Source organism: Pelobates fuscus, chromosome 1 (assembly GCF_036172605.1).
Source record: "Pelobates fuscus isolate aPelFus1 chromosome 1, aPelFus1.pri, whole genome shotgun sequence".
Classification (NCBI taxonomy): Eukaryota; Metazoa; Chordata; class Amphibia; order Anura; family Pelobatidae; genus Pelobates; species Pelobates fuscus.
The window spans coordinates 492,887,108-492,913,116 of NC_086317.1; the positions used below are offsets into that span (position 1 = coordinate 492,887,108).

General features: G+C 45.5%; 1 protein-coding gene across 1 annotated transcript in view; it reads right to left on the reverse strand.

The window, feature by feature from the left end:
• FHIP1B (FHF complex subunit HOOK interacting protein 1B) overlaps window positions 1-26,009 on the reverse strand; it is a 76,961-nt gene that overhangs the window by 13,241 nt on the left and 37,711 nt on the right. Inside the window, exons 8-11 of the mRNA XM_063433284.1 lie at window positions 20,711-20,790; window positions 20,413-20,582; window positions 18,714-19,775; window positions 11,821-11,999 (exon numbers count right to left, since the gene is read on the reverse strand). Coding sequence (XP_063289354.1) covers window positions 11,821-11,999; window positions 18,714-19,775; window positions 20,413-20,582; window positions 20,711-20,790 — 1,491 coding nt within the window. The remainder of the gene's footprint in view (window positions 1-11,820; window positions 12,000-18,713; window positions 19,776-20,412; window positions 20,583-20,710; window positions 20,791-26,009) is intronic.

The following is a 26,009-nucleotide window of genomic DNA, read 5'->3' on the forward strand; positions in this document are numbered from 1 at the left end:
AACGGTTCTTATCTGCCGTCACATTCTATGTTTCTATGAACCGCATCGTGTGGAAGATTTGACCGGCCAGACACAAGGTGGTAGCCAAAAATAGTTCCAAGAAAATAGGTGCCCTGGCCTGTCTCTGTTCGTGAGGTTCCTGTGCGAAAACCATACACGGGAATCTCGTGCTTTCATGATACGAATTCTCCCCTTTTTCTGAACTTTATAGCTCCAGAACGCGTTTCGTGTAGGTGGCCGGGAAACTGGAACGGGCAGCGGTCGACAGTTTACCGGTGTTCGCGTGAGTGCCAAGCCGAAAACAGTTCCAGGCACTCGACGACCAAGTAAGGCTACCCTCGTTCGGGAAACAAGATGGCCGCCCTTCTCCAAGCCACATGTTCGGTTATACCACCCAGGAGAGCATTCATTAACTGTTTCCCTTGCCGTTTCACACTTAAGTGGTTTGTACCAACATTCTAAAGGGGTACAATGGTGGTCCTTGTTTGGGAGACGAATGGATTCTGTTCGCATTAATTTTCACGAACGGCCAAAGAAGAACCACGCGGAATAACCGGCAAAACACACAAAATAACATGGGGGAAGAGAAGGAAATAAAAGTAACTTGCACATGTCCATTCCGCTACAAGGACCCTGCTCAATGAGCTTACATGTTAGAGGGAGTGGGGTAATGTGACACAAAAGGCAAGGATAGGATAGAAAAGTAGGATGCCAGTATAGTCTTCATTAAGGGCATAGTGGTTTTGTTTTTATGACAGTTTCAGGAGAGGAATCAGGGTGAGGGGAGGGAAAGCTGTTCACAGTTTAATTGACATGAGCATTACTAGGAAGACCTATGAGTGCACACTTTTCTTTATTCTTATATTTTTAACAAAGGTGGCACCAAGGCAGAATTTCTGATCTACTGCAAGGGAGAGGAGAAAGCATAGCCACAAATAGGGTCTCAGACAAAACAAATTAAAGGGGCCATAGTCACAGCGTGTGCACGCACAGACCAGTATCGGGTTGCTACGTCCAAGACATGTCACAGACCGTATATAAACTATTTTTCATCCTATCTTTAGCACTGTCTAAAAACATGTGTTGAAATCAGAGAATAAAATTAATTGGGGAAGTCGTGTCCCTGGTTTAGCAAGCTATTTCCAGAATATACGGTTTATATAAAACTGACAAGTTCCCCTTTTCAAGTGAGTTTGCCACAAGTTCCTGGAGGAGCCTGCTTGCCAGCCTCCTGCCCACAGACTATCGACCTTGTAAAATATGATATAAAAGTCTCCATTCGTGTATTTGGACTATATGGTTCGGGTACTTGTTAGGCCTAATTGCTACTTTGTAACAATTTCCACCGAAGTGTTCTAAGTGTTCTTCTGGGTGGCTGCAATTCCTATGGACGACCACAAGGTGGCGGCCATCTTGTTCGCATGAAAGCAGGCAGGCGGTGTTAGTTCGTTGAGTTCATGGAACCATTTTCGTATACTGAAACTCCCAACACCGCTGGACTTCCATCATCGCCTGCGTTCGGTTCGACAACACTTAGAAAGACACTGCTTGAGGGAAACATTCCCACGAACAAGCTTCAGGGTAAGACTACTGACTAAGTTCGGTAGTTTGTTCGTTTTTAAACTACCGAACTAGAACGAACAAATTAATTCCAGATAATTCCTGAACCCCTGAACGGATCTGGGTGATTTTTGGATATGTTGGCCACCCAGATCAGTGCCATCAGGGGACGCAACTTTTTAGGGTACCCTTTTTAGGGTATTTTTAGGGTACTTTTGGGGTGTTTTGGAAACAAATGTTTTTTTTTCTGTGTTTGGAGCTAATTGGATTAGATTACTACAGTTCCTGATCCAAAAATCTCCCAGGCACAGAGGAGGGATTAAGTATATTGGAGAGTGTGGCTGTAGATCTACAAATAAAAACATATATATGTTCTTGTAACGGCACCCCCAGGCATAAAGGGGTTAAACCGCCGTTTAGGAGATCTTCCCCTTCCAGAGATACAGGCACAGCTACTGCAGAACACCAAAGTCCCAAACTGGATACCAAATAGCACTCCAACTCCCGAACTGGAACCACACAAATAGCTGCTAGCAGACGAAGAGGAAAAGAAGACAATCAGCTTACACTCCTGGCAATCAGTCTAACAGCATACAGTAAATCCCCCCCAAGAACGAGACAAGGCTCCTTGTTGAGGGTCAAGCAGTGGTCTGGTTTATTACCAGGCTACCCGCCCAGTATTTATGCAGGTCTCCCACTTGGTGGACACTCCCCTAGGGGACCAAATGGGAGACTGTAACATAAGACAGACAGGTATCAGTTTAGGACATACAGTCACAATACTTTCCCACAATGCATCCTGGCTTCCTCCCTTCTGCCTTGGAGATAATTGAGAAGTAATTCAATTATCTCCCAGGACAGAGGCAAGACTCCATTAAGCACGTGGTAAGCACAAAGCATTAAAATACACAAAGTCACATTTTATACATAAAACACAGACATGTCACATATCCCCAGATAGCTGGGATCTGAGCGCACAAAACTACCGAATAGCGCTCAGATCCTATTCACACAGTTCAATTGCCATGGAGCCAAAGTCTTTAACTACACAAATGGGCTCCATGGCATAGCTATCTGGGTTAACACATTCACATAACATAAAATACCGGATGAACCTGTGTTCGGTTCAATTGGTACGAATAAGAACCAGGAGGCGGACGGCTCAGTGGTGTTCGTGCAAATAAGTGTCAGTTTTTAGATCCATGGTGTAAGCGCTGAACACCGCTGGCTGCTCGGGTCTTTTAAAATGGCCGCCGCCACGTGTTCGGTAAACGAACAAAGACCACCCTGTATTTGTCAATTAAGCTGCGGTTAGCTTCAGGGAGGTAAATTGGCGGCACACTCCAGCTCCCAGGTGGTCGCTCCTTCGGCAGTTTGTTCAGTAGATAAAATCTACCGAACACCCCGGCAGAAAGGCACGAATAAGCCTTTCTGCAGGGTAAATAAAGTATTTTAAAGTCTGGTCCATAGTCCAAAGGCAGCAGGCGGGCAACCAGGCTTCTCCAATGCAATGTGGCGAGATTGCTCACGTCACAGTTCTATTTTTATACCATATAGAAAGGAATATAGTCTGGGATATTCCTGGAGAAGGCTACTATCACGATCTATCAAGATAAAAGTGTTCTTCCACCACATTATTTATCTGTTTAAAGTGTTGGATGTGTTTGTTTGGTTTAAAGGACCACTCTAGCCACCCAGACCACTTCAGCTTAATGAAGTGGTTTGGGTGCCAGGTCCCTCTAGGATTAACCCTTTTTATTATAAACATAGCAGTTTCAGAGAAACTGCTATGTTTATAATAGGGTTAATCCAGCCTCCAAATCCTCTAGTGGCTGTCTCACCGACAGCCACTAGAGGTGCTTGCGTGATTCTCACTGTGAAAATCACAGTGAGAGCACGCAAGCGTCCATAGGAAAGCATTGTAAATGCTTTCCTATGAGACCGGCTGAATGCGCGCGCAGCTCTTGCCGCGCATGCGCATTCAGCCGAAAGGGAGGATCGGAGGTGGAGAGGAGGAGGAGAGCTCCCCGCCCGGCGCTGGAGAAAGAGGTAAGTTTAACCCCTTCCTCACACCAAAGCCCGGCGGGAGGGGGTCCCTGAGGGTGGGGGCACCATCAGGGCACTATAGTGCCAGGAAAACGAGTATGTTTTTCTGGCACTATAGTGATCCTTTAACAGAGGAGGGATTATCTGATTACGTATGGAGTGCCCTGGATCTGAGAGCCCATGTTACTGTGTATTTGTTTCTTTTGTGGTTTACTCTCAGGTCCAGGGGGAGTGCCCCTTGCATGGGGACATGCATATAAGGCCAGTTGTGGCTGCCATTAAAGGCATTCCAGATTGTATTCCCAGAACTATGTATCGTCTGGTTACTGGGAGGGGAGAGGGCTACTCCTCAAAAACACTTGTTCCAGTGTGGACGATTCAACGGGGAGAGTCCTTGTAAGGACTAGAGCTCCCAGGACTGAGTGTCATCCAGTGCCTGGGGGTGTCTAGAGCAAATTCCCCATTCGGCTCCAGGAGAAAGCGGTTCCAGGGCCACAGTCAAGCCACGGCGCCTGTCGGCAGAAATGCTGCAGTTTGTCCCCTGTTCCAGCTAGGAAGTGGTCCTTGGCGGAGGTTCCCAGCCGAGGTACAGGGAGCTCCGCTACACAGCCTATGACTAACTACTGGTTTAGAACGACTCTCTATGACTGATCATAGAGCAGTATACTAGGTTCTATGTTAAACAGATTAAATGACCTGAAACTAAACGACATACCCTCACTTGCCATATTGCTATTATGACCCTCAGAGTCCGTTCTGTCCATTTGTGGATGGAGGTTACTGGCGAGAGTGCCAGTTGGTGATATGTTATATCTCAGGCAAGGTGTACAGGCAAAAACTTATTTCCTGCATTTCCACGATCTGTAGTTTGTATACAAAAAAAATAAAAAGAAAAAACACACACCCGCCCACCCGCCCACCCCTAGATCTCTCTCTTCATGCATTTATGGGAAACACTTTAGGCAGGTTTTAAAACTGCTGTAAAGTAAGAAGGATTTAAAAATGGAAATTATGATTGTGTTTATTTTTAAGTGAGTGAGCAGAATAAAAATCTATATCAAATCAGCATTAGTGTGCCCACACTGTGCCTTCAAAACACTATAATACATATGGGGCCAGTCAGAAGTGATGGATAATTATCTGCGTGTAATTCTCAGCATTCATGAAACCATTCATTTTACAAAATTTGTAGAAATGTCACCCCAAACGTGCAAGGAACCTCCACAATGCTTCATTGTTGCCTGCAGACACGCATTTATATTAAGCTCTCCAGTCCCACGGTGAATACACTGCCTTCTGCTATGGCCAAAGATTCTTGTTGACTCCACAGTCCTGACGACCTGCTGCCATTTTCTGCACCCCAATTTCGTTTTTCAGTTGCTTGGATTGTATTCTTGCTGGAGGTATTGGTTTTTGGCCACAAGTCCATGTAACCACTGACCACTGTAACGGAGCTTCCTGTACCCCGGTTGGGTACCTCCACCGACGGATGCTCTTAGTGCTTACCAAGGGCTCCAAGTACTTGTCCAGACACCATAAGTACTGCAGACCCCACGAACTGCATCAGCTTGGTTAGGGTCTCGCTGTCTCCTACCCACCCTGGACCAACGACAAGGCTCCAGGTTCCAGTGGGTGAACCTCTCTTCCTTCAAAGAGCATAGCAGGAACAGCTCTTACAAGAGCTAGTGATTATCCAAGGGAGTATGATGATCACAGCAATCCCTTGTAGTGATATAGCAATTCCCCCCAATAGGAGACTCTAGATTGAGGGTGGAGTAGAACTGGAAGTTTAATGGTACGGGTTGGCTTTATATAAAATTCCTCAGGCCAGAGGCACACCCCTGGGCCTGATGGAGCACCGCATTACACACTGTACAGACCAATAAAAGCAATGTAACAATGAATGACACTCCCACATACAGTAAACAATCCCTCCCCTCTGCCCGTGATATAATTAAGGTAGTTAATGCATTAACTTAATTATTCCCAGGCAGCAAATACACACATTTATATAAAGTACCATAAGTACCCCAACAAATTAGCTCTGATCAGGGTGAACAACATATTCAAAACTCACCCAGATCAGATAAGGGGTTCAGAAATTTTATGGAAGTCATTTTTGCACAGGCGAACCCTGGATTTCATGCCCAAAACAGTTCCATAGATTTGCGGCTAAGTGCCGCTGGAGGACCGACCGATACGGCGAGGATTTCATGACGAAAATAGTTCCAGGGAATTCGTGGCTAAGTCCCCCTGAAGTCTATTCGCGGTTTTAGCCCATGCGAACAAGATAGCCGCCACCATGTGTTCGAATGTTGAATGGCGACCACTTCGACTGTTCGGGAGTTCGAACAACCACAGTTTAATTGACATGAGCGTTACTAGGACCCTTTTCTTTATTCTTATATTTTTAACAAAAGTTGCACCAAAGCAGAATTTAAGATCTACTGGAAGGGAGAGGAGAAAGCATAGCCACGAATAGGGTCTCAGCAAAAACAAATTAAAGGGGCCATAGTCACAGAGCAAAAGGGTTGGCAAGTAGTCCTCTCCAAAAACCAGTGGCGAGGTCACTTTCGCCACAACCACTTCAAAACAGAGGTCTCTGGACAGTAGCTGGATGTACAAGAGCCCTTCTGGTTTCTGCCAATTCTAAACTGCTAGCACTGCAGGACATCTTCCAGCTGTAAAGGAAAGTAAGAGTCCTCATCTGCTGCAAGTTTCCTTGGTCAATGACTGTGTCAATGGTCCTCAGCGTTACCAGTTTATTAGTGCTTTTTTAGAAGAGCTTGGACATGTAGAATTCCTATTGCCCTACGCCTGGGGACAGGCATTTCTGGACAGCAATATTATTTTCCTCTTTAGCCCTGCTGTGGGCAAGCAGCAGGGCTGACACTGGGTCGGACAAGGGAGTGTGTGGTTTGAACCTCAATTACTTATGTTCACTGGACTGTGCTTTGCACCCAGTAAAGCTGTAAACCACTGGCTCCTACACAAGATCCAGGTTTAGGCTGATCTGCCTTCCTCCACCTGGGCTTTCCTCCTCCTCCTGTCAACCTGAGGCAGCATTCCGTTTGGCTGACTGCTGAGCTTCCTGCTTTCTCCCCAATCCTACTGCTCACTCCCTGCCCTTTAAATCCCCCCAAAATACAAAGTCTTCATGTTGGAATTTTAAACCACACTGGACTACCAGGGATCACAGCATTCACCTCTCTCCAAGACATGGAAGCAGTAAGCTGGCAAAGCACAGAGCACCTGTATATACACAAACATTACACACTGCTAATGCACACCACACAAAGCCAACAAACTCTGCACAATATAATCAGATTGCTGCCGGCTCAGCCACTTTCTATGACTAATATTAAACCGTGCTGATACAATATAACCAGATTGCTGCCGGCTCAGCCACTTTCTATGACTAATATTAAACCGTGCTGATACAATATAACCAGATTGCTGCCGGCTCAGCCACTGTCTATGACTAATATTATACCGTGCTGATACAATATAACCAGATTGCTGCCGGCTCAGCCACTGTCTATGACTAATATTATACCGTGCTGATACAATATAACCAGATTGCTGCCGGCTCAGCCACTGTCTATGACTAATATTAAACCGTGCTGATACAATATAACCAGATTGCTGCCGGCTCAGCCACTGTCTATGACTAATATTAAACGGTGCTGATCCAATATAACCAGATTGCTGCCGGCTCAGCCACTGTCTATGACTAATATTATACCGTGCTGATACAATATAACCAGATTGCTGCCGGCTCAGCCACTGTCTATGACTAATATTAAACCGTGCTGATACAATATAACCAGATTGCTGCCGGCTCAGCCACTGTCTATGACTAATATTATACCGTGCTGATACAATATAACCAGATTGCTGCCGGCTCAGCCACTGTCTATGACTAATATTATACCGTGCTGATACAATATAACAAGATTGCTGCCGGCTCAGCCACTGTCTATGACTAATATTAAACCGTGCTGATACAATATAACCAGATTGCTGTCGGCTCAGCCACTGTCTATGACTAATATTAAACCGTGCTGATACAATATAACCAGATTGCTGCCGGCTCAGCCACTGTCTATGACTAATATTATACCGTGCTGATACAATATAACCAGATTGCTGCCGGCTCAGCCACTGTCTATGACTAATATTAAACCGTGCTGATCCAATATAATCAGATTGCTGCCGGCTCAGCCACTGTCTATGACTAATATTAAACCGTGCTGATACAATATAACCAGATTGCTGCCGGCTCAGCCACTGTCTATGACTAATATTAAACGGTGCTGATCCAATATAACCAGATTGCTGCCGGCTCAGCCACTGTCTATGACTAATATTAAACCGTGCTGATCCAATATAATCAGATTGCTGCCGGCTCAGCCACTGTCTATGACTAATATTAAACCGTGCTGATACAATATAACCAGATTGCTGCCGGCTCAGCCACTGTCTATGACTAATATTAAACCGTGCTGATACAATATAACCAGATTGCTGCCGGCTCAGCCACTGTCTATGACTAATATTATACCGTGCTGATCCAATATAATCAGATTGCTGCCGGCTCAGCCACTGTCTATGACTAATATTAAACCGTGCTGATCCAATATAACCAGATTGCTGCCGGCTCAGCCACTGTCTATGAGTTCACATGACATTGTCTTCAGTAACCTCCCCTTGTTAGAGTTTGGCATTTCCTCATCCAGTTTTTTTCATGTTTGGCCTACATGAAGTTAAGGGGAGTTTCACTTACCTGAACCTGTCTTTCAGTTGTCACATAGAGACAGCGTTATCTCAGCATTTTTGTCAAATAAGGAAAAAATACTAGAGAAAGTAGTCCCTAGTTTGTCCTAATGTATATTTTGACTGAAATTCTAAATCATTAATCGCCTGTTTGGCAAGATTATCATTACCATCGCCTGTTTGGCAAGATTATCATTACCATCGCCTGTTTGGCAAGATTATCAATACCATCGCCTGTTTGGCAGGATTATCATTGCCATCGCCTGTTTGGCAGGATTATCATTGCCATCGCCTGTTTGGCAAGATTATCATTGCCATCGCCTGTTTGGCAAGATTATCATTGCCATCGCCTGTTTGGCAAGATTATCATTACCATCGCCTGTTTGGCAGGATTATCATTACCATCGCCTGTTTGGCAGGATTATCATTAGCATCGCCTGTTTGGCAGGATTATCATTAGCATCGCCTGTTTGGCAGGATTATCATTACCATCGCCTGTTTGGCAGGATTATCATTGCCATCGCCTGTTTGGCAGGATTATCATTGCCATCGCCTGTTTGGCAGGATTATCATTGCCATCGCCTGTTTGGCAGGATTATCATTGCCATCGCCTGTTTGGCAGGATTATCATTGCCATCGCCTGTTTGGCAAGATTATCATTACCATCGCCTGTTTGGTAGGATTATCATTACCATCGCCTGTTTGGCAGGATTATCATTGCCATCGCCTGTTTGGCAGGATTATCATTACCATCGCCTGTTTGGCAAGATTATCATTACCATCGCCTGTTTGGTAGGATTATCATTACCATCGCCTGTTTGGCAGGATTATCATTACCATCGCCTGTTTGGCAGGATTATCATTACCATCGCCTGTTTGGTAGGATTATCATTACCATCGCCTGTTTGGCAAGATTATCATTACCATCGCCTGTTTGGTAGGATTATCATTACCATCGCCTGTTTGGTAGGATTATCATTGCCATCGCCTGTTTGGTAGGATTATCATTGCCATCGCCTGTTTGGCAAGATTATCATTACCATCGCCTGTTTGGCAGGATTATCATTGCCATCGCCTGTTTGGCAGGATTATCATTACCATCGCCTGTTTGGCAGGATTATCATTGCCATCGCCTGTTTGGCAGGATTATCATTGCCATCGCCTGTTTGGCAGGATTATCATTGCCATCGCCTGTTTGGCAGGATTATCATTGCCATCGCCTGTTTGGCAGGATTATCATTGCCATCGCCTGTTTGGCAGGATTATCATTGCCATCGCCTGTTTGGCAGGATTATCATTGCCATCGCCTGTTTGGCAAGATTATCATTACCATCGCCTGTTTGGTAGGATTATCATTACCATCGCCTGTTTGGCAGGATTATCATTGCCATCGCCTGTTTGGCAGGATTATCATTACCATCGCCTGTTTGGCAAGATTATCATTACCATCGCCTGTTTGGCAAGATTATCATTACCATCGCCTGTTTGGCAAGATTATCATTACCATCGCCTGTTTGGCAGGATTATCATTACCATCGCCTGTTTGGTAGGATTATCATTACCATCGCCTGTTTGGCAAGATTATCATTACCATCGCCTGTTTGGTAGGATTATCATTACCATCGCCTGTTTGGTAGGATTATCATTGCCATCGCCTGTTTGGTAGGATTATCATTGCCATCGCCTGTTTGGCAAGATTATCATTACCATCGCCTGTTTGGCAAGATTATCATTACCATCGCCTGTTTGGCAAGATTATCATTACCATCGCCTGTTTGGCAAGATTATCATTACCATCGCCTGTTTGGCAGGATTATCATTGCCATCGCCTGTTTGGCAGGATTATCATTGCCATCGCCTGTTTGGCAGGATTATCATTGCCATCGCCTGTTTGGCAGGATTATCATTGCCATCGCCTGTTTGGCAGGATTATCATTGCCATCGCCTGTTTGGCAAGATTATCATTGCCATCGCCTGTTTGGCAGGATTATCATTGCCATCGCCTGTTTGGCAGGATTATCATTGCCATCGCCTGTTTGGCAGGATTATCATTGCCATCGCCTGTTTGGCAGGATTATCATTGCCATCGCCTGTTTGGCAGGATTATCATTGCCATCGCCTGTTTGGCAGGATTATCATTGCCATCGCCTGTTTGGCAGGATTATCATTGCCATCGCCTGTTTGGCAGGATTATCATTGCCATCGCCTGTTTGGCAGGATTATCATTGCCATCGCCTGTTTGGCAGGATTATCATTGCCATCGCCTGTTTGGCAGGATTATCATTGCCATCGCCTGTTTGGCAGGATTATCATTGCCATCGCCTGTTTGGCAGGATTATCATTGCCATCGCCTGTTTGGCAGGATTATCATTGCCATCGCCTGTTTGGCAGGATTATCATTACCATCGCCTGTTTGGCAGGATTATCATTGCCATCGCCTGTTTGGCAGGATTATCATTGCCATCGCCTGTTTGGCAGGATTATCATTGCCATCGCCTGTTTGGCAGGATTATCATTGCCATCGCCTGTTTGGCAGGATTATCATTGCCATCGCCTGTTTGGCAGGATTATCATTGCCATCGCCTGTTTGGCAGGATTATCATTGCCATCGCCTGTTTGGCAGGATTATCATTGCCATCGCCTGTTTGGCAGGATTATCATTGCCATCGCCTGTTTGGTAGGATTGTTTAATGATACCCCTGAATACATGCCTCCAGTATCCCTCACTGTGTAAGTGTAACTTGTTTTGGAGACAATGGGCGGTCACACCAAGTAGTGATTTGATTTTCTTCTGTTTTAATTAGTTTCCATTTTGTTAATTGATGTTAAAAACGATTAACATTTCTATACTGAAAGCATTTTTACGTTGCCACATTTTTCACTATTTGCACAGTAGTCTATATCTATACATTTCTCTCTCCATGTGGAATCCAGGTCTGACTGGGCACCTATGCGAGTTCTGTGCATGATAAACATCTGTCGTTTTTTGGTGCGTTTTTTATTCCATTGATTTTCTGTGCACAAAATATTTTGGAGATAGAGTTTGCCTTTAACAATGGAGCCAGGTATTCAATAATTGGATAATCAGGAAATAATGTGGCGTTTACCAACACCGGCAAATCTGATCAATAGGAAGTCTGAATGGTAATTAAAGGCATCTGTATGTCAGAATCTCTAATTACGCACAAATCGGCTGTGCTGGGATTTTACACATTGTCTTATGGTTACCATGGATATCACACGCACGAGAATTAAGCAACGATATGGCTGCTAGCGGATGATGCAACAGGAGCTGAAGAAAGAAGATATCTATAAACACAGGGGAACAGAAGGTAATTATATCTACCTTCTGCTGCACCCCTTTATAGACCCCCAGCATATTACAATTTATTAAGAAATCATTAGGGAAAGACCTGGTGCTGGCTTGTCAGCCCTTACCTGCACCAGAGACTTGACACTGGGCTGGAAGACCATGTTGGTGTTGAGAAGGAAGGAGCGGAGGAGCGGCTGAGGATGACAAGCAAGCTGAGTGATGATCCCTGTGAGCAGGAAGTTGACGTACAAAGAGTTCTGTAGCATTGTTTCCAACTTGGCAAAAAGTACAGCAATGAAAGGACCTGTCGGAGGAGACAAAAAAATGGATACAATAAACGGAGAGAGAGAGAGAGAGAGAGAGAGACAGAGACACAGAGAGAGGCAAGTCCAGCTATACACATATAAAGAACTGATACAATAAACGGAGAGAGAGAGAGAGAGAGACAGAGACACAGAGAGAGGCACGTCCGGCTATACACATATAAAGAACTGATACAATAAACGGAGAGAGAGAGAGAGAGAGAGAGAGAGAGAGAGAGACAGAGAGAGACAGAGAGAGACAGAGAGAGAGAGAGAGAGACAGAGACAGATGGACAGACATCCGGCTATACACATATAAGGAACCGATACAATAAACGGAGAGAGAAAGAGACTGATACACTAAACGGAGAGAGAGAGACGTCCGGCTATACACATATAAGGAACCGATACAATAAACGGAGAGAGAGAGAGAGACTGATACACTAAACGGAGAGAGAGAGATGTCCAGCTATACACATATAAGGAACCGATACAATAAACGGAGAGAGAGAGAGACAGACAGACACACACACACACACGTCCGGCTATACACATTTAAAGAACTGATACAATAACCGGAGAGAGAGACAGAGAGAGATAAAACGTGGCACTGCCATAGGATGTCACACATGCCACTCGTTCAGTCATGTAATTAATCCCCTACTAGATCTGCCATTGGTAACTACAAGTGCGATTAATGTTAAGTGGAAGCATCTAGGAGCGACAACAGCCCAGTCACGAAGCTATACTCGCTGAGTGGCTGCGCTCCTTAACCTCTCACTACAGCTCCAAACTGCCTCTGGAAATTACTTTCAGCACAAAAACGAGTTCTCTGGCTGTGGCGGAACCAGCCTCGCCACTGGGTATTGGAGAAGACTGATTGCCAGCCTCCTGTCATGTGACCATGGCCCCTGGGATGTATTGCCTGCTCTCCTGTACTGCTGATTGCTACCAACTAGGGATAGGCAACCTTCGGCTCTCCAGATGTTGTGGACTACATCTCCCATAATGCTCTTACACACATAATACTGGCAAAGCATCATGGGAGGTGTAGTCCAAAACATCTGGAGAGCCGAAGGTGGATTTGGCTATGGAGCTTGTGTAGTGCCCTCTGTTGGTAGCAACAGCAATATGCACTACCTGAATAGCAAGACTGGTAATTTGCATATTCGGGTAGATTTGCAGATCGCTAATTCTGCATGCAGGAGAGACATTTTGAGTTAATTATGGTCTTCCCCACCTATTTATAAATATGTAATTATATTATAATAAGTCACTGAATGTTGCCTGCTATGATTTGACTGTTTGTAATTGTATTGAGTTTTCACAGCAATGTTAATGTAATGACCATATGGGTTCTTAAAATAAAGTTTGTCAGTTCTACTTCACCCTCAATTTGGAGTCCTGTCTCTTAATGGGGGAATCTGCTACAAGGGATTGCTATGCTCTGCATATTCCCTTGCTATAATCACTCCTAAGCTCTTTTAAGAGCTCGTTCCTGCTTCGCTCTGAAGGAAGAAGAATTTTAAGGGTACAGGCTGCACACTTTAATTGCAGTGGAGGGCAATCTTAAAGGATCACTATAGGGTCAGAAACACAAACATGTATTCCTGACCCTATAGTGCTAAACCCACCCTTTAGTTGTCCTACCTTAGCCCCCCTATAAAATTTTAAAACTCGCCATATTTCCAGCGCCATGTGGGTCCGCCGGCACTGGCACCGCCCCCTTTGTGACATCATCAAAAAGGCAGATTTTTAGCCAATCCAATGCTTCCAATGCTTTCCAATTGGGAAAGCATTGGATATTTCCAAAACCGGCTTTGAGAGCGATCACATGGCCCCCGGGGGCCTGATTTGCCGTGGGGGGGCTGTGAGGCAGTCCTCCCGAAGCGGAGCGCCGGGAAGGTAAGTATCCCGGGCGCTCCAGGGCTTAAAGCCGTTACGGCGTTCTATGCAGTCACAACGGCTTTAAAGCCCACTAACTAAATGCGTGACGGCATAGAACGTCGTAACGGCGGGAAGGGGTTAACATAAATTGCATGTACTGATAAATAGGCTTTAATGTATATAGCATGTTTTGACAACAGCTGCTAACTGTAACGCAAAGCCTTTAAAATGAGCGAATCAGGACACAGCCAGCATCCACTGACAAAGCCGCCGTAGCAGAGAAACGCGTCTGGACGCTGACTCCCAACACTCCTATCCAGCAGCACACTAATCGTCACATTATCCTGCAACAGCAAACATGTTAAAACTTACTTGGGACGCCGAGCTATCAGTATCAGGTCTGAGTGTGGGGAATGTCGTGTGTATATTTTAATGTCCATACTGCCCTTCTTTGTATTATTGTATTTATAACTATACTGAATGTCAGTCTCTCTCTTATATGCCTTTATCCATTTCTGCACAATATGGAATAGTGAAGGACTCTGCATAATAGCTGTGATTACAAACGGCCAGATATGTTACATATGAGTTTAATACTAGGAAATATTTTGAATAGGAGACTACACTTCTATTTTACATGTTTTCACTTTTTGCATTTTATCTATTTTAGCTCTGCCATTCAGGAGACAGGATCATTTTATCATAGTTTTTTTAAGATTTATATTTTTATAGGTTAATGTGGCGAAACCAACTTCGCCACTGTGAACTGGAGAAGCCTGGTTGCTAGCCTCCTGCCCTGCGACTACGGCCCATGGACATATTGCTCTATAAACACTATATTTGGGCATGTAATAATTTATATTGCTGCTACTGGCCCTTTAAAATCAGCGATGGACATATTGGGACTTTTGGGACTAATGTCCCTTTAAGACTTTGTAACATATCACAGTAATACTGTCTTAAATATTATGTAGGTATTTATGTGTTCAGTTAAACTGGGGATATGTAGAAATGTGTGTTTTATGTGTTAAATGTATCAGTATGTAATTTTATGTCTTTTACTGTCTTTTTGCAACCATGTGGTTAATGGAGTCTGACTCTAGTCCTAGATAATTGGATTACTTCTCCAATTATCTCCAGGGCAGAAGGGAGGAAGCCGGGATGCATTGTGGGGGATGTTTTACTTCTGTTTGAGCCAGATTGTGCCATGCTGCAAGCCAGGGCCCAAAAGATACTTTTAGTAACTTTTGAACCCCTGGTCGGATTCATGCCATTTTTTAATATGTTGTTCCCCTGAATGGATTGATTGTGGATATGTATTTTTATGTGAATGTGATGTATGGTTTTAAAGTTATGAAAGTTGTGTAAAAGTATATTTTACTCTGTATGCATAATGGGATTATGTGTCACACTAAGGGGAGGGGATGTGTGGGAGGTAACATCTATGTCATTGGTTCTTTTATGCCTCCCCCTGGGTGTGGCCTGTATGTGTGAGTTGGAAATAAAAGCCAGGCTGGATGAGCCAGTCCAGAGTTCCTGTTTAACCCTCAAAATGAAGTGTCGTCTCGTTCTTGGGGGGGAATTGGATTGTAAGCTGACTGCCAGGAGTGTAAGCGGATTGTATGCTTTTCTTGTTCAGCTGTTCCAGTTCGGAGTGTTATTTCGTATCCAGATCGGGAGTTTGGTGTTCTGCAGTAGCTGTGCCTGTCTCTAGGAAAGGGGATTATCGCCTAAACTGATTTTTCCCCTTTTATGCTGAAACGGTCCGTTACATTGGTGGCAAGCGGCGGGATCGTTCCTACAACCAGAGGGACAGCGACAGACAACACCATTCCTGGATTACAAAGTAAGGGCAACGCCAGTACTCGTACAGCGTCCCTACCAGCAGTCATGTTCTATCGATATGAAGGCGTAGAGTTTGCTACTGAGGTAATGAGGAGAATAGCCAAATATGGCCCGAATCCCCTGAAGGTGATTGTTGATGCAGCTATACAGCAACTGCTTGAAGAGAACCAGAGGTCACGTGATCTCGAGCACGATTTCATCCTGTTAATGGTGAGTCGTGGTCAGGAAGATGAGGTAGCCGATATCCTCCTCCAACACAAACCACAGAAACCCAAAGTAGAGGACTGCATGGAGTGGTACTGGAAAGGCCCCCAGCAGGCAGGTGGCGATGGGACCGAGGTCTCTCTACCGGCCCTACAGGGATGCTGGGCAGTCGGCCCAGATCCCCAACGGCAGTGTGTACCCCAGGGAGCTGATGGTGTCGTCCATCCTCCCCAGCGGCAGTGTGTACCCCAGGGAGCTGATGGTGTTGTCCATCCTCCCCAGCGGCAGGCTGAGTTACAGGGGGCAGAGGTAGTTGTTCCTGCCCCCCAGCAGCAAAGTGATATGCCAAGAAGGCAGTGTGAAGTGAAGGGAGAGGAGAGCAGCGTCCTCCCTCCCCAGCGGCAGTGTGTACCCCAGGGAGCTGATGGTGTCGTCCATCCTCCCCAGCGGCCGTGTGTGTCCCAGGGAGCCGAAGGTGCAGTCCTTCCTCCCCAGCGGCAGGCTGAGTTACAGGGGGCAGAGGTAGTTGTTCCTGCCCCCCAGCAGCAAAGTGATATGCCAAGAAGGCAGTGTGAAGTGAAGGGAGAGGAGAGCATCGTCCTCCCTCCCCAGCGGCAGTGTGTACCCCAGGGAGCTGATGGTGTCGTCCATCCTCCCCAGCGGCCGTGTGTGTCCCAGGGAGCCGAAGGTGCAGTCCTTCCTCCCCAGCGGCAGTGTGTAACCCAGGGAGCTGATGGTGTCGTCCATCCTCCCCAGCGGCAGTGTGTACCCCAGGGAGCCGAAGGTGCAGTCCTTCCTCCCCAGCAGCAGGCTGAGCTACAGGGGGCAGAGGTAGTTGTTCCTGCCCCCCAGCAGCAAAGTGATATGCCAAGAAGGCAGTGTGAAGTGAAGGGAGAGGAGAACAGCGTCCTCCCTCCCCAGCGGCAGTGTGTACCCCAGGGAGCTGATGGTGTCGTACATCCTCCCCAGCGGCAGTGTGTCCTGCAGGGAGCAGAGACAGTCAGTCAGTCTCGCACCCCAGCAGCCGGACCAGAGAATGAAAGGGGAGACAGCTGGTTCCCCTTTCCACCAGCATAGAGAGTGCCAGGGAGAGGAGCCTGCTAACCCCTCTCCCCAGCGGCAGTTTACCATCCAGAGAGAGGAGCTTGTTACACCCTCTCTCCAGCGGCAGCCTAACCCACCAAGGGGAGATGTTAAGCCCCACAGTTGTGCAGATGGGACCGTAGTCTCTGCACTTACAGCACCAGGGGTAGGGACGGTCGGTCCTGTTCCCCAGCCACAGAGCGATATATCCAAAGGGGAGACAGTCGGTCTCCAGCAACCAGGCTCCAACCAGACTACTCCCGTGGTAGTGCTGGCAACAGGACAGAGTACCGCTGGTCTCTGCCTCTCAGCAACCCACCAAGGCAGCCTACCAGCCCCCCACACAGCCGTGGTGAGGCACCTGAACCCGGACAAGATCCTCCCTCACCCAGGTGTAGTAACTATTTATTGTGGGTGGGCTGCTCTACTATTTCTGTTTTGTGGGTGGGTTGCTGGACTAACCAGGGCACTGACCGGCAGGAGGTCAGATACCCTGTTAGTCTAATTGGTAAAGGGGAGAATTGTGGCGAAACCAACTTCGCCACTGTGAACTGGAGAAGCCTGGTTGCTAGCCTCCTGCCCTGCGACTACGGCCCATGGACATATTGCTCTATAAACACTATATTTGGGCATGTAATAATTTATATTGCTGCTACTGGCCCTTTAAAATCAGCGATGGACATATTGGGACTTTTGGGACTAATGTCCCTTTAAGACTTTGTAACATATCACAGTAATACTGTCTTAAATATTATGTAGGTATTTATGTGTTCAGTTAAACTGGGGTATGTAGAAATGTGTGTTTTATGTGTTAAATGTATCAGTATGTAATTTTATGTCTTTTACTGTCTTTTTGCAACCATGTGGTTAATGGAGTCTGACTCTAGTCCTAGATAATTGGATTACTTCTCCAATTATCTCCAGGGCAGAAGGGAGGAAGCCGGGATGCATTGTGGGGGATGTTTTACTTCTGTTTGAGCCAGATTGTGCCATGCTGCAAGCCAGGGCCCAAAAGATACTTTTAGTAACTTTTGAACCCCTGGTCGGATTCATGCCATTTTTTAATATGTTGTTCCCCTGAATGGATTGATTGTGGATATGTATTTTTATGTGAATGTGATGTATGGTTTTAAAGTTATGAAAGTTGTGTAAAAGTATATTTTACTCTGTATGCATAATGGGATTATGTGTCACACTAAGGGGAGGGGATGTGTGGGAGGTAACATCTATGTCATTGGTTCTTTTATGCCTCCCCCTGGGTGTGGCCTGTATGTGTGAGTTGGAAATAAAAGCCAGGCTGGATGAGCCAGTCCTGAGTTCCTGTTTAACCCTCAAAATGAAGTGTCGTCTCGTTCTTGGGGGGAATTGGATTGTAAGCTGACTGCCAGGAGTGTAAGCGGATTGTATGCTTTTCTTGTTCAGCTGTTCCAGTTCGGAGTGTTATTTCGTATCCAGATCGGGAGTTTGGTGTTCTGCAGTAGCTGTGCCTGTCTCTAGGAAAGGGGATTATCAAGGGGATTATCGCCTAAACTGATTTTTCCCCTTTTATGCTGAAACGGTCCGTTACAGTTAATATGTCTCCTATTTTTCTCTACCCTTTTTACCATATCAGTTTATTTTTATTTATCATTTTAAGCAATGCTATCAGACTGGGATGACTTTCTGATAGAAATAGCACATTTTGCCCGTGATCTCACCTGTAAATGGTTGGCTACCATTCTGTGCCCGTAGAGGGCTGCTGAGAATAAGAGTCAGTGAATCTGCTCTGCTCTTGGTGGCTTCAGTTTCTCTGTTCTCAAACTCTCTCTCCTCCTCATCCTGAGGTGGGTTCTCCAGGTGCGAGTCCGTTAACGCCTCCTCTGGGATGAGCACCTCCTTTATGCTGTCCTCCATCTCCTTAAGCTCCTCTCCCAGTTTTTCAATAGTCAAATGTGTCCCATTAACCTCTCCTGGCGCCTGGTCCAGTAATTCGTCTATCAAACTATCCACAGACTGAGGAGAGTCCCAGCTAGAGGAAGTACATTGCTTCCCATAGCTAGAAGGATTTTCATTGGAGCCATTCTCTGCTCCCAGTGCCTGCTCTCCTTCATCTGTCATCACATGGATCTCCTTCACCAGCTCTCGTTTCACTTTTTTTACCTCCAAATCCTCATCAAAGCGACCTGCCAGATTGGACATCCTTTGAAGGCAACTTGGGTATGGCTGGTCCTCTGCTACAGAACCATTCACAAGAATAGGAACTCCAACATCTGCATGCCCTCCCTCCCCCACTCCACTATTCACTCTGCTTTCCTTTCCTTCCTCTTGCAAGCTACGTTTTTTAGTTCGTGGGGTAACTATGTGCCGGCGTGCTTCCTTGCTATCCTGGGCTCGATTAGCAGATGAAGATGGAGAGAAGTAGTCTGGTGAAACAATAACTTCCTCAGGGGTAGGAGGTGACAGACTGCGTGGGCTGGGTTCCTCCCCATCATATGGGGCAGACCAGACTCGACAAACCTTTGCACAGTGGTCTATGCCAGCACGTGCTTCCTGCAGGTACTCCAGGTAGTTGCCATCTAGCTCAGACACCTCATCCCAACATAGAGGGCCATGTCTGGGGCTGCCGGCAGACATGTCTTGGGAAGAGAAGCTGGGAGAACGTGGGGATGAACTTTCAGGAGTGTGGCTGGATTGACGCATGAAGAATGCCATGCGAGAAGGAGTGGAGGGCCTTGGCACTGTGTTTACAGAGGACGTGTCAATGCTGGGACTCCCGTGTGCTGTAAGGAGGAATATAAAACAGTGTTAATTATCACATGAAGATATGACCAAACAGCTCACCTAATTTCGCTCTTCTACAGCCTTTTTACAAAACGTAGTCACCCAAGCAGCTTTTCACCCCGGGTACGGGTGACATCTATTACAAAATAGTTTCAGGATCAGTTACCGTACATTCATCTCAAATTAACTGAGCATTTATATAGGTAGCAAACTCCTAAACAAAGAAAAACGAGACTGCATTCATAGACACCATGGATTGTATGTCTTTAAGAAGTTGGAACGCAAAACAGTCCGTAGATCATCACCTCTGTGCCAGTCACGGCTGTGAGGCAGAATACTGAGTACAATCCAGCTCTGCGGGAGACTAGGATTGTGTCTTGAAGTCTAGCATGTCATGAGAACCCAAAGGGCCCTGGAAACTTTGTAGGGTGTAGTTTTATTAGAAATAGGTGTCCATCTCCAGAGTTCCTCTTACCTTTAAACTAAATGTAACTGCTAATTTCAGCTCACAAAAAGCTTGTTTTGCATTGATGTCCACCAAAACCTTTTTCACCACGTCTTGCCGTCTCCTCTGCTCACAGCAGGATGGAGGCATTGACCATTAACCAATTAATTAAATGTTCGCTATCTCCTCACCTTTGGACCAGGTAGCATGTTCCTCCTCATGCTCCTGAGAGACCAGGAATTCCTTTTGACAGCAGCGCGGGATGAGGGACAGGAATTTGTCAGCAGTCTTTGAGTACAGGTCCAGGTCTTTGACAGCTCTCCGCTGACTAAGCATGACATGATTACACGGAATCAGGTACCTGGACAGACAATAAACCATAACAAAGACTAAGAAGCAGAACACATGGTGTCTCCGAGTATTCAGCCAAAATAGACACAGATATAAAGTGCCTTGTTATCAATAAGGAGAGAGGATGGGCAGACTAACCTGAGCACCAGCTGCAGCAGAACGTCTTCACAGTTGAGGTTAAGTAAAGTGCGGAACAAGGTGAGTGAAACCATGCAGAGCTGTGAGAGAGGGAGAGACAACCGTTAAACATAGCATGCCAGAAATCTGAAACAGGGACAGCAGTATAATTAGAAATTATCCATTTCATTGCAGTCCCTCCATTCAGTGTAAAACTATTTTATCTTCCTGAAGTGGTTATAGTGGCTAAGGCCAGTAAGGTATTGTCAGGCATGAAAAAGGGCATTCATTCTCAGGATGAGAATATAATTTTGCCTCTTTATAAATCGCTGGCAAGACCACATATTGAATATGCTGTGCTATTTTTGGCACCTGTTCTAAAGAAAGATACTACGACACAAGAAAAAGTGCAGAGACGGGCTACAAAATTAATAAAAGGAATGGAGCATTTTAGCTATGAAGAAAACTTTAGTTTGGAAAAACGGCGCCTGAGAGGGGATATGATAACATTATATAAATATATTCAGGGCCAATACAAACCATTGTGTGGAAATCTATTCACAATCTGGACTTTACATAGGACACGAGGTCATGCGTTTAGACTAGAAGAAAGAAGATTTAATCTAAGGGAAAGTAAATGTTTTTTTTACTGTAAGAACAATCAGGATGTGGAATTCTCTGCCTGAAGAAGTGGTTTTATTAGAGTCCATACAGATGTTCAAACAGCTACTAGATGCATACTTGAAAAAACAGAATATTCAATTATATACATTTTCAACTGTAGGGTAATAGCTTCTTGATCTAAGGATAAATCTGACTGCCATTCTTGGGTCAAGAGGGAATTTTTTTCCTAGTTTGTTGCAAAAATGGAAGTGCTTCAAACTGGGTTTTTTTGCTTTCTTTTGGATCAACAGCAACAAACATATGTGAGGAAGGCTGAACTTGATGGACGCAAGTCTCTTTTCAGCTAGGTAACTATAATGGTAGGAATTCCTAATGCTGTCCCTCCATTCAGTGTTAAACCATTCCATCAAAGTGGTTATAGTGCTAGGAATCCCCGAACGCTGTCCTTCCATTCAGTGTTAAACCATTCCATCTCTGATGTAGTATAGTGCCTGGAGTCCTTTGGCTCTGTCCCTCCATTCAGCGTTGCAGCATTTTTGCGCAGTTTAACACTGGATGGGCATCCTTTGTTTTAAAGAATCCCAATAGTCTTTGTGGTTAAGACAAAGACTACACATTTCCTTCTAGCCATACCAATTCATACCAAAAATGGGAGTTTCAGCTGACCTCATTCAGCCTATCACAGTTCCCTTACTGTAGCGGTGCCAGTATAGGGTTATACGGTATCACAGTTCCCTGCCAGTAGCGTTGCCAGTATAGGGTTAGGAGGTATCACAGTTCCCTGCTGGTAGCTGTGCCGTTATCGTGTTAGGTGGTATCACAGTTCCATGCTGGTAGCGGTACTGCTATAGGGTTAGGTGGTATCATGGTTCCCTGTCTGTAGCAGTGCCGGTATAGGGTTAGGTTGTATCTCAGTTCCCTGCAGACAGTCGTGCCGGTATAGGAGGTATCACAGTTCCCTGCCTGTAGTGCTGCAGCTATAGTGTTAGGATGCATTATAGTTCCTTGCCTGTAGCGGTACCGGTATCTAGTTAAGTGGTATCACAGTTCCGGTATAGGGTTAGGAGGCATCTGTCAGGATTACTGTTTGATCCAGCACGTAGAACTGTATAGCACGGATGACAAATAAGTAATGTATTACCGGTCCCAAGAACGGTCAGATTTAACGTACATAGAATAGTCAAAAATACTAGCCAAGGTCAGGGAACACAGAAAGGGACGCAGCGATGAGGAAAGCCAGGAGTCAGGATACCAGAATATAGAGAAGTCAATAAACAAAGCCAAAGTAAAAAAAACAGGTAGAAAACTAATAACAGGAACGCGCTTTCGGACAACCACAAGAGAAACCACGACAGGGCACTGAGCAGGATGAGAACTGGGCCTAAATACTCCTCCTCTAGATCTGATAGGCTGTAACCGGCCTTTGACCCCAAAGTCAGTTACCAGGTTTCATTTGCATAATTGCTGCTCAGCATTAACCCTTCTGTGGATTAGGTTGCTGCTCGGCACAACTTTTCCTGTGTGGACAGTAAATGTCATTAATCACATTTCTATAAGCGGATGAATACGTGACATTACCCCCCCACCTGAAGAACGCCCACCGGGCGGGCAGGACCAGGCTTGAGAGGAAATTTGGCGTGAAAAGCGCGGATCTTACGGCCCGCATGCAGGTCAGGAGCCGAAACCCAAGAACGATCAGCAGGACCGTAACCTTTCCAAACAACCAAGTACTGTAAAGTGCCCCGAGAAAACCTAGAATCCACCGATAGAAGATACCTCATACTTCTCCTGACCACCCACCACACAAGGAACAGTATATCTATTGCAGACAAGAGGTTTGAGTAAGGACACATGAAAAGTGTTGGGAATCCCTAAATATGCAGGAAGAGTCAGAGAGTAAGACACTGGATTGATCCTACGGAGCACTCCATAGGGACCAAGGAATCTGGGGGCAAACTTCATGCTAGGGACCTTAAGCTTGATGTTGCGAGATGACAACCAAACCCGGTCCCCCACTTGGTACACCGGGTTGGCACTCCTACGCTTATCAGCAAAAATGTTTGAAGCGTTCAGCAGCAGCCCCTAGAGCAGTTTGAACCTTAACCCAGGTATCCCGAATGGAGGCCAGACGCTCATCCAGAGCAGGAATGGCAGTATCAGAAAATACCACAGGGAGAACCGTAGGATGCCTACCATTATTGACAAAAAATGGACTGTGCCCAGAGGAGTCATGAACAGCATTGTTTCTAGCGAACTCGGCCCACGGGAGTAGTTCGGACCAATTGTCCTGTGTGCTATTAATAAAACAACGCAAATAAACTTCTAATGACTGGTTAGCTGTACCATTGGTCTGTGGATGGTAGGAGGAGGAGAAGGAGAGATCAATCCCCAATTGTTTACTGAACGCCCTCCAGAACCTGGACACAAACTGAGAGCCCCTATCAGACACAATATTGTGAGGGATGCCATGCAAACGGACAATTTGACGTATGAAAATTAGGACCAATTCTTGCGAAGATGGCAACTTCTTGAGAGGAATGAAGTGAGCCATCTTAGAAAATCGGTCTACAACCATGAGGATAGTAGTGAACCCAGCAGAGCTAGGAAGCTCAACAAAAAAGTCCATGGATAAGTGGGACCATGGAATCTCAGGAACAGCAAGAGGCTGCAACAGGCCACAAGGAAGTGCACGAGTCACCTTAGAAACTGCACACACAGAACATGCCTGCACATACTCCTTTACATCTTTCCTGAGTGAATCCCACCAAAATTATCTAGTGATCACGGCAGTGGACTTACTGATGCCCGGGTGTCCAGCAGTTATACTGTCATGGAAAACTTTCATGATATTAACCCTTTCACATAGGGGAATGAACAGTTTATCACACGGCTTACCACTGGGTGCCTGAGGCTGGGCCTCCAGTATGGTGCCAAGTAGTGGAGAAGACAGTGAGAGGACAGTAGTAGCAATAATACACTCTGGTGGAATAGGAGATGTCACCTGTTCCGGAGCTGACTCATTATCAAATTGCCTGGACAAGGCATCAGCCTTGGTATTTTTAGAACCAGGTCTATAAGTAATGAGGAAGTTAAAACGTGAAAGGAACAGTGACCATCTAGCCTGTCTGGAAGACAAACGTTTGGCATCCCTTATATATGCCAGGTTTTTGTGGTCGGTTATGATCAACAGGGGGTCCTTGGAACCCTCCAAAAGATGTTGCCACTCCTTGAGGGCAAGAATAATGGCCAACAGTTCTCTATTGCAAATATCGTAGTTGCGCTCAGCAGGAGACATCTTTCTGGAGAAGTAGCCACAAGGATGCAATGGTGTTCCCTGGCTTTCTCTCTGAGAGAGAACAGCCCCTACCCCTGTCTCAGATGCATCAACCTCCAAAATAAAAGGTTTACTGGTGTCGGGATGTTTTAGTATGTCCGCAGAGGCAAATCTTTGTTTAAGAGTGTCAAAAGCATTCACAGCCTCTTTGGACCATACAGTGCTACTAACCCCTTTGCGAGTCATATTAGTGATGGGGGCTATTACAGAAGAAAATCCCTTGATGAATCTTCTGTAATAGTTGGCAAAACCAATAAACCTTTGAATGGCTTTTAAACCAGAGGGTAATGGCCAGTGTAGTACAGCCTCTAGTTTTTTAGGATCCATTTGAAATCCCGATGCAGAGATGTTGTAACCCAAAAAGTGGACTTCAGGCTGGTCAAATATGCACTTTTGTAATTTATAATAAAGTTTATTTTTCAACAACGTCTGCAGAACCTGTTTCACATGGGAGTGGTGAGTTTGAAGATCAGGGGAATACACCAAAATATCGTCCAAATAAACCAAGACAAATGAGTAAATGAATTCCATGAGTACATCATTTATAAAGTCTTGGAATACGGCTGGGGTGTTGCATAACCCAAATGGCATTACCAGATATTCATAGTGTCCACTACGGGTATTAAATGCAGTCTTCCACTCATGATTCTCTTTAATTCTAACCAAATTGTAAGCGCTCCTAAGGTCAAGCTTAGTAAATACTTTAGCTCCCTGAAGTCTATCGAACAATTCGGAAATGAGTGGAATAAGGTATGCATTTTTTACAGTGATTTTATTAAGTGCCCTGTAGTCTATGCAAGGGCGTAACTCACCACCCTTTTTCTCAACAAAAAAGAATCCTGCACCAGCTGGTGAGGCTGACTTTCTTATGTGCCCTTTGCTCAAGGATTCTTTGATGTATTCCTCCATTATTTTACTCTCCTGGGGAGAGAAGGCATAAACTGCCCCTTAGGTGGCATAGCACCTGGAAACAGGTTAATGGCACAGTCATATGCTCTGTGGGGAGGCAATACATCGGATTGAGCCTTGTTAAACACCTCCTGAAGTTCTCGGTATTGTATGGGAACTCCAGGAGTTTGGGGAGTGGTAGTGGGAAGGTCAATAGTATCCAATCTCTTTAGTACTGGTTTTATACATCTCCCCATACACTCTTTACCCAATTCTAATATCTCCCCATTAGCCCAGTCAATAAAGGGTTTGTGCTTACTCAGCCACGGAAACCCTAATATGATAGGACATGATGGAGAAGTAATAACCTGAAACGTCATCTCCTCCTTATGGGAGGCCCCAATGGAGATCGTAATAGGGACAGTTTCATGGGTTATAAGCGGTTGTGTGAGTGGTCTACCATCAATAGCCTCT